This window comes from Vombatus ursinus, unplaced genomic scaffold (assembly GCF_900497805.2).
Source record: "Vombatus ursinus unplaced genomic scaffold, bare-nosed wombat genome assembly UNPS02014798.1, whole genome shotgun sequence".
NCBI lineage: Eukaryota > Metazoa > Chordata > Mammalia > Diprotodontia > Vombatidae > Vombatus > Vombatus ursinus.
This window is the reverse complement of record NW_020954576.1, coordinates 48,392,296-48,407,864: the sequence shown is the minus strand read 5'-3', so window position 1 is coordinate 48,407,864 and position 15,569 is coordinate 48,392,296. Positions and strand designations below refer to the sequence as shown.

The following is a 15,569-nucleotide window of genomic DNA, read 5'->3' as shown; positions in this document are numbered from 1 at the left end:
AAAAGCAAGAGTCTGCTCTTAAGGAGCTCACAGTCTAATGGGGGAGACAACACTCAAACAACTAGGTACAAAGAAGCTACAGACAGGATAAAAAGAAGACTAATCAGCAGAGGGAAGGCACTAGCATTAAGGCAGATCAGAAAAGCTTCCTGCAGAAGGTGGGATTTCAGCTGTGACCTGAAGGAAGACAGGGAATCCAGGAAGCAGAGAGGAGGAGGGAGAGCATTCCAGGCTTGGTGAAGAGCCAGTAAAAAGGCATGAAATCAAGAGTTGGAGTGTGTGGTTCAACAAAGAACAAAGAGCCAGTGAAACTTGATCAGAGAGTACCTGGGGATGAATAGGTTAAAAGAAGATAGGAAAGGTAGGAGGGGGCCAGATTATGAATGACTTTGGTTGCCAAATAAGATTTTATATTTGATCCTGGAGGTCACAGGGGGCCAATAGAGTTGACTGAATTGGAGCTTATTTTAAGGGAGTCTGGGGTTTAGGAAGATCAATTTTATTGCTGAAAGGAGCATAGACTGACGTGGGGAGAGACTTGTGGCAGACAGAGACTAACCAGCAGGCTACTGCAATAGTCCTGGCATGAGGTGATAAAGGCCCAAACCTGGGTGTTGACAGTGTCAGAGGAGAAACAGGGCTAAGTACACGAGACATGTTTCAAAGATAAAACTGATAGGCCTTGGTAATAGACTGGATATAGAAGTGAGAGAAAGTGAGGAGCTGAAGATGAGGCTGTGAGCCTGAGTGTTACCCTCAAAAGTAATAGGGAAATCTGGAAGTGGGGAGGGTTTTGAAGGAAAGATTATGAGTTCAGTTTTGGACCTGCTGAGTCTAAGATGTCTACAGAATATCCAATTCAAGACATCTAATAAGCAGCTGGAGATATAAGAGTGGAGATTAGCAGAGAGGTCAGATCTGGATAAGTAGATTTGAGAATCATCAGCATAGAGATGACAGTTGAATCCATAGGGTCTGATGAGATCACCAAGAGAAACAGTACAGAGGGAGAAGAGAAGAGGGCCCGGGATACAGCCATGTAGGGCACCCATGATTAATGTGGAAGACCTAGATGAATATCCAGCAAAGGAGACAGAGGAATGATCAGATATGTAGGAGAACCAGGATTGAGTACATCATGGAAACCTAGAGAGAAGACAGCATCAAGAAAGGCATGACTGACAGTGTTAAAGGCTGCAAAGAGGTCAAGAAAATGAGGATTGAGAAAAGATCATTGGATTTGGCAGTTAAGAGATCATTGGTACCTTTGGAGCGAGGAGTTTGGGTGGAATGATGAGGTGAGACGCTAGACTGTAGATAGTTGAGAAAAGAGTAAGAGGAAAGGAAGTATAGGCATTGATTTTTAGAAGGCCTTCTCAAGGAGGTTAGCCACAAAAAAGAGGCTATATACTGGACAACAGCTACTGTGGATGGATGGATTAAGTGAGAGTTTTTTGAGAAGTTGAAGTATATAGCATCAGATAAGTATATTAATAAATACATTTGGCTATCACTTTTAAAATAATACCTTAGAATAAGTGGTAGCTACTTTTGAATTTAAAAGTTTAACATATCTTAAGGTCCCTTATTATTTTTTTAAATGTATTGTTATATTATTTTTTATATAACCTTCATTTCTCAATGTATCCCTCCTTATCCAGAGAGCCATGTATTACAACAAAGAGGAAAAAAAAACTTTTTCAGCAAAAACATGAATCTGACAGTATATGTAATGTTCTACACCCACATTCCTTCACTTCTGCAAAGAAGAGTGAGGTGCTTTTTCTCATCTCTTCTCAAGTCTTAAGGTCCTTGATTAAATCAGAATGGCTTATATAAGACCTTTGGATTCAAAACCTGTTAACCAATCATACCTTTCAGGTTGCCTACTTCTTTAGATTATTTAAACAGATTATTCAAAAGATATTTAAATTGAAAGATGAAAGGTATCTTTGTCACCTGACATATTTTTACAATATAGATTGCCAATTTCTCCTGGAAATATCGTTAGATGAATTATATGAAAAATATTTTCTGAAAAGCAGAACAGGGACTAAATAAATGGAAAAAAATGTTTAATGAGTCCCTTCAAATCATTGGTAAAATATCTTTTAAATTAATTTATTAAGATATCAGAATTATTTCAAAAAATCTGAATTATGTTTAAATATGAACCTATTATTATAATGTACAGACAGTATTGTCCATTGTTTGGAAAAAGCCAGAGATGACATATATATTAAGTGTGTGAGTGATAAAAAGCCAGGAGTGGCTACTAATACACTCGATAAAACAAGTAATCCAAAAACACCTTGGCAGCAAAGAATGGTGGGTTAAAGCTAATAGGATGAAATTTAAAAGGGATAAAATTTAGTTTTCCACTTGGGTTAAAAAAACCAACTGCCCAAGTATTGAATAGGGTAGATGTAGTTAGATAATTAATATTGTTTAAAAAGGCTTGTGAGCTTAAACCAGAAATATGATGTGGAACCCAAACTAACGTGACTTGTAACTACGTTAACATAAGTATATAATGTCCAGAATGGGGACTATACCCTGATCATCTGGAATATTAAGTTTGGTTCAGAGTGGGGGAGGGAGACTTTTAGTAAAGGCCACTGATAAACTGTAGCCTCTCCAGAGGAGGCCAGCCAGGATGGGGGTCATGGGAAGTGGGGGGGGGGGCACCCAGAAACCATGCCAAAGAGGACTAGGTAAAGGAACTGGGGATATTAGGTTTGGAGAAGCAAAAACTCAAGATCTTGCATATTCAAAAGGCTGGCACATAGAAAAGATTATTTACTCTATATATTCCAGTACCATATATATGGTACATATTTTAAAAATGTTGAACTGAATTCTACTTGGCTTCAAAACACAGAATTAGGCCCAAAGGGTGGAAGCTACAGGATAAATTTCAGTAAAACATAAGGGAAAATACCGTAATAATTATATATGTCCTAAAATGGCATGAGTTTCATTTAAAGATGACATAATCCACAACACTAGAGGTTTTCTAGCTGTCAAGGAGGCTAGGGATGTTATAGAACTATGATTTGAGTAAGGGTTGAATCTGAAATCTCTTCCATCTCTAAGATTGTGGTTAAGTAGTTTTTTAAAAAAGAAAGAAAGTAGTAGTAACTTCCATTAAAATTCCATTTTGGTGCCTCATGGTGGTATGGAGGTGATCTGTTTTTCAAAAGTTATGCCAGGGGCAGCTAGGTGGCACAGTGGCTAGAGCTCTGGCCTTGGAGTCAGAAGGACCTGAGTTCAAATCTGCCCTCAGACACTTGACATTTACTAGCTGTGTGACCCTGGGTAAGTCACTTAACCCTGAATGCCTCACCCCCCCCGCCAAAAAAAGACAATGTTTGGGGCAGGTAGGTGGTGCAGTGAATAGAGCACTGGCCCTGAAGTCAGGAGGACCTGAGTTCAAATCTGACCTCAGATCAAACACTTGACACTTACTAGCTGTGTGACCCTGGGCAAGTCACTTAACCTCAACTGCCTAAGCAAAAAAAAAAAAAAAAATAGTTATGCCAGCAGATGTAGGTTCTGGAAAGTCTTATATCAAGCTGGAAGGATTTCTGGTACGAACTTGGCAAAGGACTGGCATTTGAGGCAGGCTGGAAGAGATACTAGTACCCTAGACCACCAGGTAAATTTTTCGTTATAACAAATCCAGAAGAACACCCAAGCATGAAAAGGCTGTGATCAGCACTGGTACAGAGAATGCTCACACTGATGAAATCACAGATCCTCTGCAATGCTGAAGAAGTAACTACTTCAGGTGACACATAAAACAACAGAACAATATTTAGAACAGTAACAACTCTTTTTGGCGGGGGCACATTAGTGGGTTTGTATGAATTCTTTAGGATATGGAGCTCAGAGTCTCTTGCTTATGGAGAATCAGGAATAAGTGAACGCAGGAGTAGCTGGAAGGATAAACGCAGTTCTATCTACATTTGTGACTTCTACTCTAACTGTACCTAACATTCCAGGCTCTGAACTTCCTTCTCTCCACTGCCACATTTTATATTACCTGGATCTGCTAACTGCCTGCCCTTTTATTCTGCTTTTCACGAATCTACTCGCCCTTTTGCTGTCCTACCTTCTATCCATCTCCATCTCTCCTCTTCATTTGACTGCTACTTGCCTCCGTCTTCCTTGAATCCACAGTCACCTGAAACCTTTGCAAGTATAGTTCAAGTGGAAAGGCCCAAACATTCCCATTAGACAGTATGACTGCTCCATAGACACGAACTTGTGACTACATTTGTTCTATAGGAGTTTTTGCTTAATAAATTTTGGGTGGGGAAAGAGACTGGCTCTTGCAGGCTGGACATGCAACAACCATTTCCAGGCCAATCCCATTACTGATGAGCATAGGTGCTTTAACCTGCTCCAGGCAGGTGGTTATACCATATTGATACGGACTTAGCACAGTACTGGTGGGCTAGGATCTGCCTAGCCCACTGCAGCTCTGTACTCCTGGGCCGAAGAGATTCACCAGCCTTAGCCTCCTGGTAGCAGGCACCACCAAACCCAGCTTAGAGTTTATTTAAATACAAGAAGAATGGCACTTTTACTATGAATATCCTTGCAGAGCATGGAAATATCTTTGTATAACAGAACTCTACATCAAAATAGCATTTTTAACACGTAATTTTTCTTCCTGATCCTTAGTAGAGTGACTTGTAATTTATCATTCTTAATTACTTGTAAAATATTCATACATCGAGAAACTACATACTTTTTTGAGTCGTTTGGTTTTTCTTGATGAGATTTTGATATTCTTTTCCAAAACGATATCATCAGCATTCTCTAAATCATGGGAAATATAATGAAAATTGAGATGAGAACATGAAAGCTATCAAAGCAACGGACACTAATTACCAAATCCAATTTTCTCACTCACGAGTTTAAAAAAATGAGATTGTTACTATTTTTTAAAGGGTCAATGGTCCCAGTTATAGTTTATTCTTTTCATTGATCGTCATTGAGCAACAAATACAAGCTTTCCTGTGCCTGCTGTTGGGGAAGGGGTCCCAAAGGCCCATCACTGCTCTCTCTTAGGTACTATGCCAAATTGATTGATTGTCTATATAGCTTCTCTTTATAGGACAGCAGTTGCCTAATGGTCATTGAGAACAAGTAGCTTGCTTGGGCTGCTATCTGCAGGAAATGGAAATTTTGAGGTCCCATTATCTGGTTATTGTGGAAAGTTGTTAGAGGGGTTGTCACAGTGTCCTGAGGTATTCTTATGAATAATAATAGCTAACATTTATATAGCACTTTGACGTTTCCAAAAAATGCCAGGACTGTGACAAAACACCAAACCCTTTGCCATCATAGGACAACTGAAGTAGCTCACATTAATCACACTCATTGGAGGCGGGAAGGACAACCATGTGTTACATGTGATTTAGGGGATTTTCTAGCACCCAGTGCCACATCCTGAGACAGAAGAGAACAGTAGACCTTAAGGTAGCTCAAAGCATTCTCATTACTTGCTAAACTAGAAAGGAATAGGGAATTATGTGAGATCCTCTCTTCCCACACATTTGCCTATCATAGCTCCTAATTTTGATTGCTTTGAAAGGTATGCTTTGGGACCTCTGGATTTATCTGCTAAGGACTTTGAAACTGGGAAGTTCCACCAGGGAACTCTGGAGCTTCTGAAGGGGTGTGCCATTATAAGTGTACATCAGAGAATTCCAAAGAGTGTCCTTAATCCCCAAATTCCAGGATTCTCAAAAACACTACCTAGCAGCTCTTGTTTGGGACAGTGAGACAACATGTATGAGAGTCTAGGTAAAGGAAAGTATATTGAATTCATTTGGCTCTCTTACGTACTTTTTATCAGATATATAATCTGGGTATCTTAAAGGACTCTAAAGTTTTCCTGTAATAGATTTTGACTTTAGGAATCAATTACCAATTTTGGTATTGTTATTAAGATGATATTAGCAAAGAAAAAACTTTTTTTCAGGTATTTGAATGCTGTCAAGTGGTTACAGTTGTATAATTCTCCCTTGTAGGACCAAATCCTTGAACAACAAATGGCCCCTGATTTTCATGACCTGTTGGAGGACCTAAGTGAAAACTGGTGGGGAAAAAATGGTATTTAGGAGCTCAGTTTGCATACCATTTTAAGATATATGAACTGCTCTGGACAAATCCATTAAAAGCAAGAATTTTTAGCTATATGAATTTTGGATTAACCATAGTACCTTCCTTTTCCTCTCCTTCCAGATACTGAAGTGGCTCTTTAGTTTTCTTCTTAACCTTACGCTGCATTGATGGACTTGAAGTGGTCAACAACTCTAGCAGTTTATCCTCATAAACCTGTCTTGTGGAGGCTGAGAAAATTGAGAAGAGTTTACGTTATCCCTTATCAACTTACTATCCCACTGGCCACAGCAGCTCTTCTAAACCTTTTCAAACCTCCTCAAACCTTCCATGGCTTCCCCCTTTTGTCACACTCCCAGTTGAGAACCTTGTTTCATATTTTACAGAAAAAAGAGGCCATTCATCATGACTTCCCTCTTTACCCCTCTTCCTCATCTCCCGTCACTCAAGTGCCTTCTGCCACTGTATCCTTTTTCATCCCTGTCTCACATGATGAATCCTTACTCCTTACCAAGGATAACCCCTCTACTAGTTTAAGTCATTCCATTCCATCCCATGGCTTTCCAACAGATTGTCCCTTCTGTCATCCTTACTCTCTCACTTATTTTCAATTTCTTCCTGTCTACTAGTTCATTCTCTACTCCTACAAACATGCCCTAGTCTCCCTCTACCCTGAAAAAACCCTCACTTGACTCTTCCAACCCCACGATTATTCTCTATCTATTCTGCCCTTTGTAGCTATCCTCAAAAAGATCATCTACAGCAGGTGCCTCCACTTTCTCTCCTCTTACTCTCTTCTGATGCCCTTACAATCTGACTTCTAACCTTATCATTCCACTGAAACTGCTCCCTCCAAAGTTACTAACAATCTCTTACTTGCCAAATCCATTAGCCTTTTCTCAATCCTCATTCTCCTTGACTTCTTTGCAGCCTCTGACACTACTGACCACTCTCTCCTCCTTGATACTCTCTCTTCTCTCTAGGTTTTTGGGATACCACCTCTCTCCTGGTTCTCCTCCTACCTATCTAACCAACCCTCCTCTGTCTCCTTTGCTAAATCCTCTTCTAGATCATACACTTTAACAGTAGGTGTCCCACAAGATCCTGTCCTGGGCCTTCTTCTCTTCTCCCTCTATACTATTTCACTTGGTGATCTCATCAACTCCCATGGATTTAATCACCATCTCAATGCAGATGATTCTCAAATCTACCTATCCAGCCCCAGTCTGCTGATCTCTAATCTTGGATCTCCAACTGCCCTTCAGGTATCTTGAACTAGAAGTCCAGTAGACATCTAAAACTCAACATGTCCAAAACAGAACTCATTTTCTTTCCCTCTAAACCTTCCTCCACCTCCTACCTTCCCTAATACTACAGAGGGCAACACCATCCTCCCAGTCCTTTAGGTTCCCAACCCAGGAGTCATCCTCGACCCCTTACTATCTCATAGTCTGCCTGCCTCAAGTCTCCCCCGACTCCAATCCATCCTCCATTCAGTCACTAAAGTGATTTTCCTAAAGCATAAGTCCAATCATGTTACTCCTCTATTCAATAAACTACAATGGCTCCCTATTGCCTACAGGAACAAATACAAAATGTTCTGTTTGGCATTCAAAGTCAAAAATAAACTATCCCTCGCCTACTTTTCCAGTCTTCTTACACTTTACTACCCAACATATACTCTTCATTCAAGGGACACTGGCCTCCATGTTGTTCCACTTACTCTATTTCTTGGCTTCAGGAATTTCCCTGGCTGTCCCCAATACCTGGAATGTTCCTCTGCTCAGACTGACTTGCCTGGTTTCCTTTAAGTTCTGACTAAAATCCTATCTTCCTACAGAAAACCTTCCCTACCCCCTATTAATTCTAGTGCCTTCCCTCTGTTAATTATTTCCTATTTATCCTGTATATAGCTTGCTTTGTATACATTTATTTGCATATTGTCTCCCTCATTAGAGTGTAAGCTCCTTGAGGGCAGGAACTGTCTTTTGCCTCTTTTTGCATCTCTAGAGCTTAGCTGTGTCTGGCACATAGTAGGTACTAATTAAATATTGATTGATTGAAATTATTAAAATAAGTTTTACTATCTAATCAAATGATATTAGATAATAAAATTTTTATGATTCTTATATCATGTTATATATATATATATATATTTTAAATGCAATTGGTCCCATAGCTATATAACCCTTTTCTGTATATTGATTCTGTTATTGATGAAGAAATTAAATTTCCCTCCCTGACATAAAACTTTTCACTAGTCCCTAATTTCTGTTTTTGTTTGTTGTATGCATACGTATTATTGTCCCCGAATTATATCCATGGTTCATAAGCTGTTCCTGCAATTCGCTGTCTGTCAGATTTTTAATATCCACCATGCTAATGGGAACTTGGCCTTCTTCTTTAGCCATTGAACCTTTGAAATAATAAAACATTCAATTAATTAAGAGAGTCTTACAAATAAGTATCAAAAATTATCAACCCACAAGAATGTTTAACTTGTCTATCCTACCCCAGCAAGAATATAGGCAGCAAATGAAATGGCCATTCTTTCTGTCTTACTGTAAAAAAATTATTACTCACCATGAGGGAGCAGCCAATCACTGTTTACAAAGATACACTAAAATCATCTCATCTTTGCTCCTTCTATTACAAAACCTATCAGCTGTCAATGACAAAGAGCTTGAAGTGACACTCCTCCCAATATTATATTGTTCAATTACTTCTAACTTTTTCTAACAAATTAGAATGAGAAAGATCTTCCTCAGAAATTATCTAAATTACTAACACCTTAATATTTCCATAACTGCCTAAAGACCTCAAGTACGATTCAAGCTTTGAAAAGAGAGATAAGAAACTAATTAAATATGAAAGAGAAAGAAATTTCAATAAGTTGAATGAAAGTTATTTATTTCTGACCTTCTAAAGAAAGTAGAGGACAGTAAGTTATTCTGAACAGTAGTGTTTTTCACACTTGTAATTTACCTCTGAATATAATGAGATGGTAGTTTTTAATTAACTGCCAGCAGACTTCGTAATTGCTGAATTGGCATTTGAATGAAGTTGGCTATTCAGTCCCTGGCACAGAAATTGATTTATACAGATTTATACAAGTCATGATCCAGTGTTCCAAACTCCTCAGCCTCAGGTTCAATCAGTTTTATTCAGATAATCCTTTCATCAGAGAACTAAAATCTCTACCCATTTAACAAAAACCTGAAGAAGAAAAAAGCAAAAGCCATTAGCAATACTTTAAAAAAGAAAGAAAATCCACCTTGAGTTTATTTATTATATGCATCCATTTAATTCTTGTTTTATCAGATTACAAAGCATTTTAACATTGTAGTGAAAATCACTGCAAGACAATTACACACCATAAAAGGATTTGCCTTCATAAGTAATCAATCATTGTCCAATTAGGGGAACATAGTACACTAGAAAGAATAAAAAAAAAATCTTATGAGCTATTCTGCATAATGAGTCAGTAGTTCAGAACAAGTTTATCACTTCTCTTTTTTGAAGTCAGGTGTGTTGTTTTTTATTTTTTAATTTCATTTCAACATTGTTATTCTTGAGAAGCAGCATGGTGAAATAGGGTTGACCTTGGAGCCAGTCAGACCTAGGTTCAAGTCTCTCCTCTGGCTATCTGACTTCTCAGCGCTCCAAACAGTTGTCTGAAACTTTTGAGGTACAAAGAAAGTACCAACCTACACTGGTAAAGAGCATTTTGTCACCTGGGAGTTCCCTGAATCAGTGAAATCCCAAGTCCAGCCCTATTTTATCTCGTATTCCCTGTCAGAATATAAAACTGCTGGGCATAAGAACTGTTTCATTTCATTCAAGACTATCACATGCCTTGCATATGGTAAAGGTTTAAAAATAAATAAGACATTTGATCAATGTTCATTTGTCAATGAGGCAGTCAAGGATAGAGTGCTGGATTTGGAATCAGGAAGGCCTACTTTGAAGATTTGGGATCAAAGCCTCTCTGAAGCCGACTACCTCAGTGACCCAAGAACAAGTTGCTTAATCTTTCTGAGCCTCGGTAATTCAAAGAGTATAAATGACATAAGATGCAACTAGTAATCAATGGTTGGAGTTCTTATCAGAAAGAAATCACTAGTCCTTGAGTTCTTGACATGTATTTTTGTGGAATTATTACAATGAACCTATGCTTAACTTGTACTGTAGAGAAGCCAAATTAAATGCTTTGAACTTATGGGTCAAAGGACCTTGGTAGAGACCTGGGTCTACTGTCACTAGCACGATCTTGGGCAAATCACAAACATCTCTGAGCCTAAGATTCCTCAGATATAGAATGGGTGTAATGATACTTGTACTATCATCCTAAGGTTGTTAGAAAAGAATGTGTAAAATGTCCACCCCTATTTAATTGTGAGCTATTACAGGTCATGGAGGTACCCTGAAGAAAAAGTAAAATAAGATACTGATGATCTTTTCAGTTTATATAAAACTAGCTCAAGCACATTTGGGGACATCTGTCCTTGCAAAGCAGTTTCTGCTGTTTTACCTGCTCCCCCAAATAGACTCTAAATGAGATCTCATCAGTTTAAAGCACACTTGACAATTGCCTAGAGGAAATAATGAAATATATGAAAAAAATATTAAAATGGAATCCAATTGGATGATTAATCCACTTACCCCTTCATAAAGCCTAAAAGGCGCCAAAGCTATGTGACTTTTGCCTTGAGGTTTCTATTAGCAACCAGGTCTTCTGCCTATTTAGACATTATGATAGTCATAATACTTACAGTGTGACATCAGTAACTTCCATAGCAACAGATTGATATGAAAACAAGTTTACAATTTCATGCCAAGTTCCAACTGAAGGAGAAATTAGTTTCTTTGAATTATGTCTTATGGCAAAGAGGCAGAAGATATAGAGAAATCATCATTACTTATCAATCAATCACCAAACATTTAATTGTCCATACTATGTATAGGCATTGGGTATGCTAGACCCTGGGGATACAAAGACAAAAATAAAATAGCCCTTGCCTTTACATTCTATCACGGGAAACAAACAAGGTGCACATATATAACTATATAAAAAAAATATGACTCATAGAAAGTAGGGAAACACTATCTAATTAAAATGAGTCCAAAAAATAAATTAAAAAAAAAAAAACAGAAGAAATGATCAAACAAGCCTAAAGGACTGGATAATCAATACGGGATTCCAGTGGATGAGTAATTTGGTTATGTGGTGTAGAAGTAGAGGAAAGAAGAAAAGGAAAATGTTTTAAACGTAAGTATTCATACTGGTATGAGAATTAGCCAATATGGTATTTGTAACAGGGGACTGGCCAAGGACTGACTAGTGTAGGAAGCAGGCTTGCCAAATCCCCCACATGGTTTGGAGGTTGGCAAAGTCTGTAAACTGGTCACTTGTTGGCTGGTCTCTGGTTACAATGGAACAAAATTAAGGAGAATACTTTGCATTTGTACAATGAAAGACAGATAAGCATGGACTGTGTAGCTGCTAAAGTGCTGGAATGACAATCAAGAAAACCTAAATTCAAATCTTATCTCAAGTGCTTATAGCTCTGTAACCCTGAGCAAGTCACTGAACCTTGGAGGATGTAACTCAAAGGACTGTTTTGAGGAACAATGCAATAATATAGGTAAAGAGTTCCGCAAACCTTAAAGCACTCTTTGTCTGGGATAGCTGGTGATGCAGTAGATAGAGCACTGGGCTTGGAGTTAGGAAGATGTGAGTTCAAATGTGACTTGAAGTTACTTAACTTCTGCTTGCCTCAGTTTCCTCAACTGTAAAATGGGGATAATAATAGCACCTACCTCACAGTGTTGTTGTGAGGATCAAGTGAGATTTTTGTGAAAAGTGCTTAGCACAGTGGCTGGCAGATGCTAATTCCTTTCCCTTTATTATAATGCTTGCTGGTTGATAATAAGAGTATTATTATTTATTATTAATTAATGCCATTTTAGGGATGAGGAAACTGAGGCTCAACAATGTTGGAGACACTATTCAAATTCAGTTCTTTCCTGATTAGAAGTTCACATTTATGATCTCTTAACCACATCCCTACAGATGGGTAGGATTAGTTCTACTGTACAGACTAATTAAAAAAGGCCAATGATAAGACCATGAGACTGAGGTCTCTTTTAAGAAAAGCTGATGAGCTAAAAGTAAATCACAAGGCAAAAACCAAACCAAACCAAACAAAACAAACAAAAAAACCCAGCATGGGAAAAATACAGAAAGTATAGATCAAATACAAAGGTTAGTAGAGCACCAGCAAGTCAGTGATGTTTTCACTTATCTTATCCACACTAGGCTAGAGTCTATACTATTTTAGTAGATATCCTCCTCTACACGATAAATTTCCACCAACTCCAAAAGAACTAATAGTCTTCAGCTCTCCATCAGTGATGTTCACAGGGTGATTCTGATCATAATTTCAGGGCTATGGCTAAGGATGTTTTTAAATAAAGTGTTTGTTTACTAACAAATTCTTTGTGTGAACACTTGATAAGAGTCAAACATTGATTTCCACCAGACAAAGACTTCCAAAATTATCACATTTGTTTCAATAAAAGCAAATAAATGATAGGTTTGAGCTATTAGGATGCATGAGCAATTTGTTTACATTTCCAGGCAGTGCTCCCAACAAAAAGCTACTTGCCAGGTGGAAATGCTTTCATTAAATACTTGGGCTGTTGAGATGATGCAAACATTTTCAAGATATTTTCTTGGCAAAAATATCTGAAGTTTGACACATCAAGCAAGGAGACAAAGGGCTAAACCATAGATGATTTTAGCCAAAAGAATATCTCCTGGGCACCCCTGGACATAGAAGGCACTGTGCCAGGCACTGATCTCTTGAAGTTCTTTCCAGCTCTATGATGCTAAGATATTTCACTGGAAAATTTTGTATTGAAGGATGCTGAGTTATCTGGATTTTCTCTCTATTTTCTCCACATTTACCATGTAAATTGCTCCTTCTTCCACTTAGGTTTGACTGTGTCTACATGAGCCTTAGGTTGCTTTTTATTTTTCCCAGCGCTCATAAAGGTGTTTTATTCACATTATTCACTGGAAAGTAGTATTTCAAATGCCAATCTACTAGGAATTCAACATGATAAGGTATCCAAACACAGAGATCTTCCTCTTTTCATTAAAATGTAGAGAAAAATTTTCCTCCCTTAATACCAAATGCTGTTATTAAACCTAAATAACTGAAATAGTAAAAGCCAGATGTCACTGCAGTTATAGGTTTGGTACCACACAATTTTCATTACTAAAGTTTAATCTGCAGTTATTTACTTACTCCATCCTTTGGAAGAATGCACAATTTAAATGTAAATGCAATTTACCAGGGGAGCCAACAGTAGATATGCAGTTTCAACTGCCAATAACCATCTGCAAAAGGAAATCAACTGAACCAAAGATCAGCAGCTGTCAGGCTGAATTCCCTCCATCAATCACTATTTCCAAAGCACTTCCCCCTTACTGTGACCTCACAACTACCACCTGTCTCAGAGTTGAAGCTGAAGGCAAAGGAAAGAGGAGAACTGAGGTAATTAACCAGAGAAATTAGGCCAAATGAAAATAAGTCTGTAATTGCCATTAAAAAAAGGTTTCAGTCTGAATTATCCAAAACTGTTGTCCACATCATTTGAACTAGTTAACCAATTTTCCTCTTTCTTTTGCTCACAACAGGCAAAGTCTGTACAATATAGTATTCTTATCCCTTATGTCTGGTCTGTGAGTAATCACTTACATAATAACTAGGTTGAATTTAGTCTTCTATACAGTATTGGCATTCAATTATTATTCTGCAGTTAGCACATACATCCCTTGATTATACATACTACTTAAAGGAAGTAGCAAAGTGGATAAACCAAAATTCACTTATATTTGACTTTGGAATTCATTATATTCCCCCTTTTGTGGAAAATGTGCCTTCCTAATTGTGTTTTGCTTAGGTCAATACTGAAATGAGTTAATATTCTTTGAGCTCACACCAGCTGGGCAGTGGAGGGAGGCAGCTCAGGCTCAGGCTAGACGGTAAGGAAAAGTCAGTCCAATGTTAAGAATTCACCATGGATAATCCACAAAAGAGAATCTGGATGCAGATAATTGAGAACTGACTGTATAATTACTTAGTCAACTCTTAAGAGGGGGAAAAAATAAATACTGCTCAGTTCTTCTTACGCAGAGCCATAAAATATTATCTACTCAGTTTTCTGGGTTTCATCGTAACATGATGAAAAACCAATGTTTCCTGATCCCAGCCTTATGTCTCCATCATATTCTATTATAATCTGTGGTGGTGGTATTCAGTCATTTCAGTAAGTCCAACTCTTTATGACCCCATTTGGAGTTTTTTTTTTGGCAAAGATACTGAAATGGTTTGCCATTTCCTTCTCTAGCGCCTTTTACAGATAAGAAAACTTAGGCAAACAGAATTGTGACTTGCCCATGGTCACACAGCTAGTAAGTGTCTGAGGCCAGACTGGAACTCAGCAAGATGAGTCTTCTTGACTTCAGGCCTGGCACTCTATCTACTATATCCCCTAACTTAGTTTACTTGCCATTATACTGCAGAACTTAATAAGAAAGAGAGGTTATCTTTTCTTTCCTTCATTCAACAAAGATTGAGCACCTACTATGTACAAAGCACTGTGCTAGACTGCAGAAGAATAAGACACAGTTCTTACCCTTAAACAACTTATCATCTATTTGGGGAAATGACACAAAGTTAAATAAGAATACAATATAGTATATAGAAGTCATAGAACGTTGAAATTAGAAGGGAACCTGGAGGTCATTTAGTGCAGTTCCCTCATTTTACAAATCAGGTAACTGAGGCACAGAAAACTGAGATGACTTGGTCAAAACCACACAGGCAACAAGTAGAAAAGCTGGAATTTTAACTTAGGCAGGGCCTCCCACTCCACTCTTTTCACCTCACCTCGTTGTCTACTGAGACAAGCCAAACTGAAAGGGTTTATTCCAGAAATTTATATGTGATAACACTGCACAGGTAAGGTAGGGTCAAACTAGACAAAACTGGGACTATCAGGAATGATTCTATGATGTCATGCCATAGACAAGGAGGAGCCAGTGAAGATTTCTGAGCAAAAAACATTTGAGGAAGATTAGTCTGGCAAGTGACCTGAAGGATGAATTGGAGATGGAGTAGAAGCTAGGAGACTTTTGACTGCAATAGTGGAGGTATGAGGTAGCAAGGCCTGGAGTAGGAAAGAAGGGTAATAACTCTATAGCTTGGAAGGGACCTTAGAAGTCATCTCCTTCAACCCTGTCATTTTACAGATAAAGAAAGTGATTAGGGAACAGATCGGTGGCACACTGGATACAGCACTGGCCCTGAATTCAGGAGGACCTGAGTTCAAATCCGGCCTCAGACATATAACACTTACTACCT

General features: G+C 38.2%; 1 protein-coding gene across 1 annotated transcript in view; it reads right to left on the bottom strand.

Annotated features, from left to right (window-relative positions):
* LEMD1 (LEM domain containing 1) overlaps nucleotides 1–8,546 on the bottom strand; it is a 37,689-nt gene extending 29,143 nt beyond the window's left edge. The window contains exons 1-3 of the mRNA XM_027870986.1: nucleotides 8,432–8,546; nucleotides 6,237–6,365; nucleotides 4,757–4,827 (exon numbers count right to left, since the gene is read on the bottom strand). Of these exons, the coding sequence (XP_027726787.1) occupies nucleotides 4,757–4,827; nucleotides 6,237–6,365; nucleotides 8,432–8,546 (315 nt within the window). The remainder of the gene's footprint in view (nucleotides 1–4,756; nucleotides 4,828–6,236; nucleotides 6,366–8,431) is intronic.
* Between the last annotated feature and the right edge of the window lie 7,023 nt (nucleotides 8,547–15,569).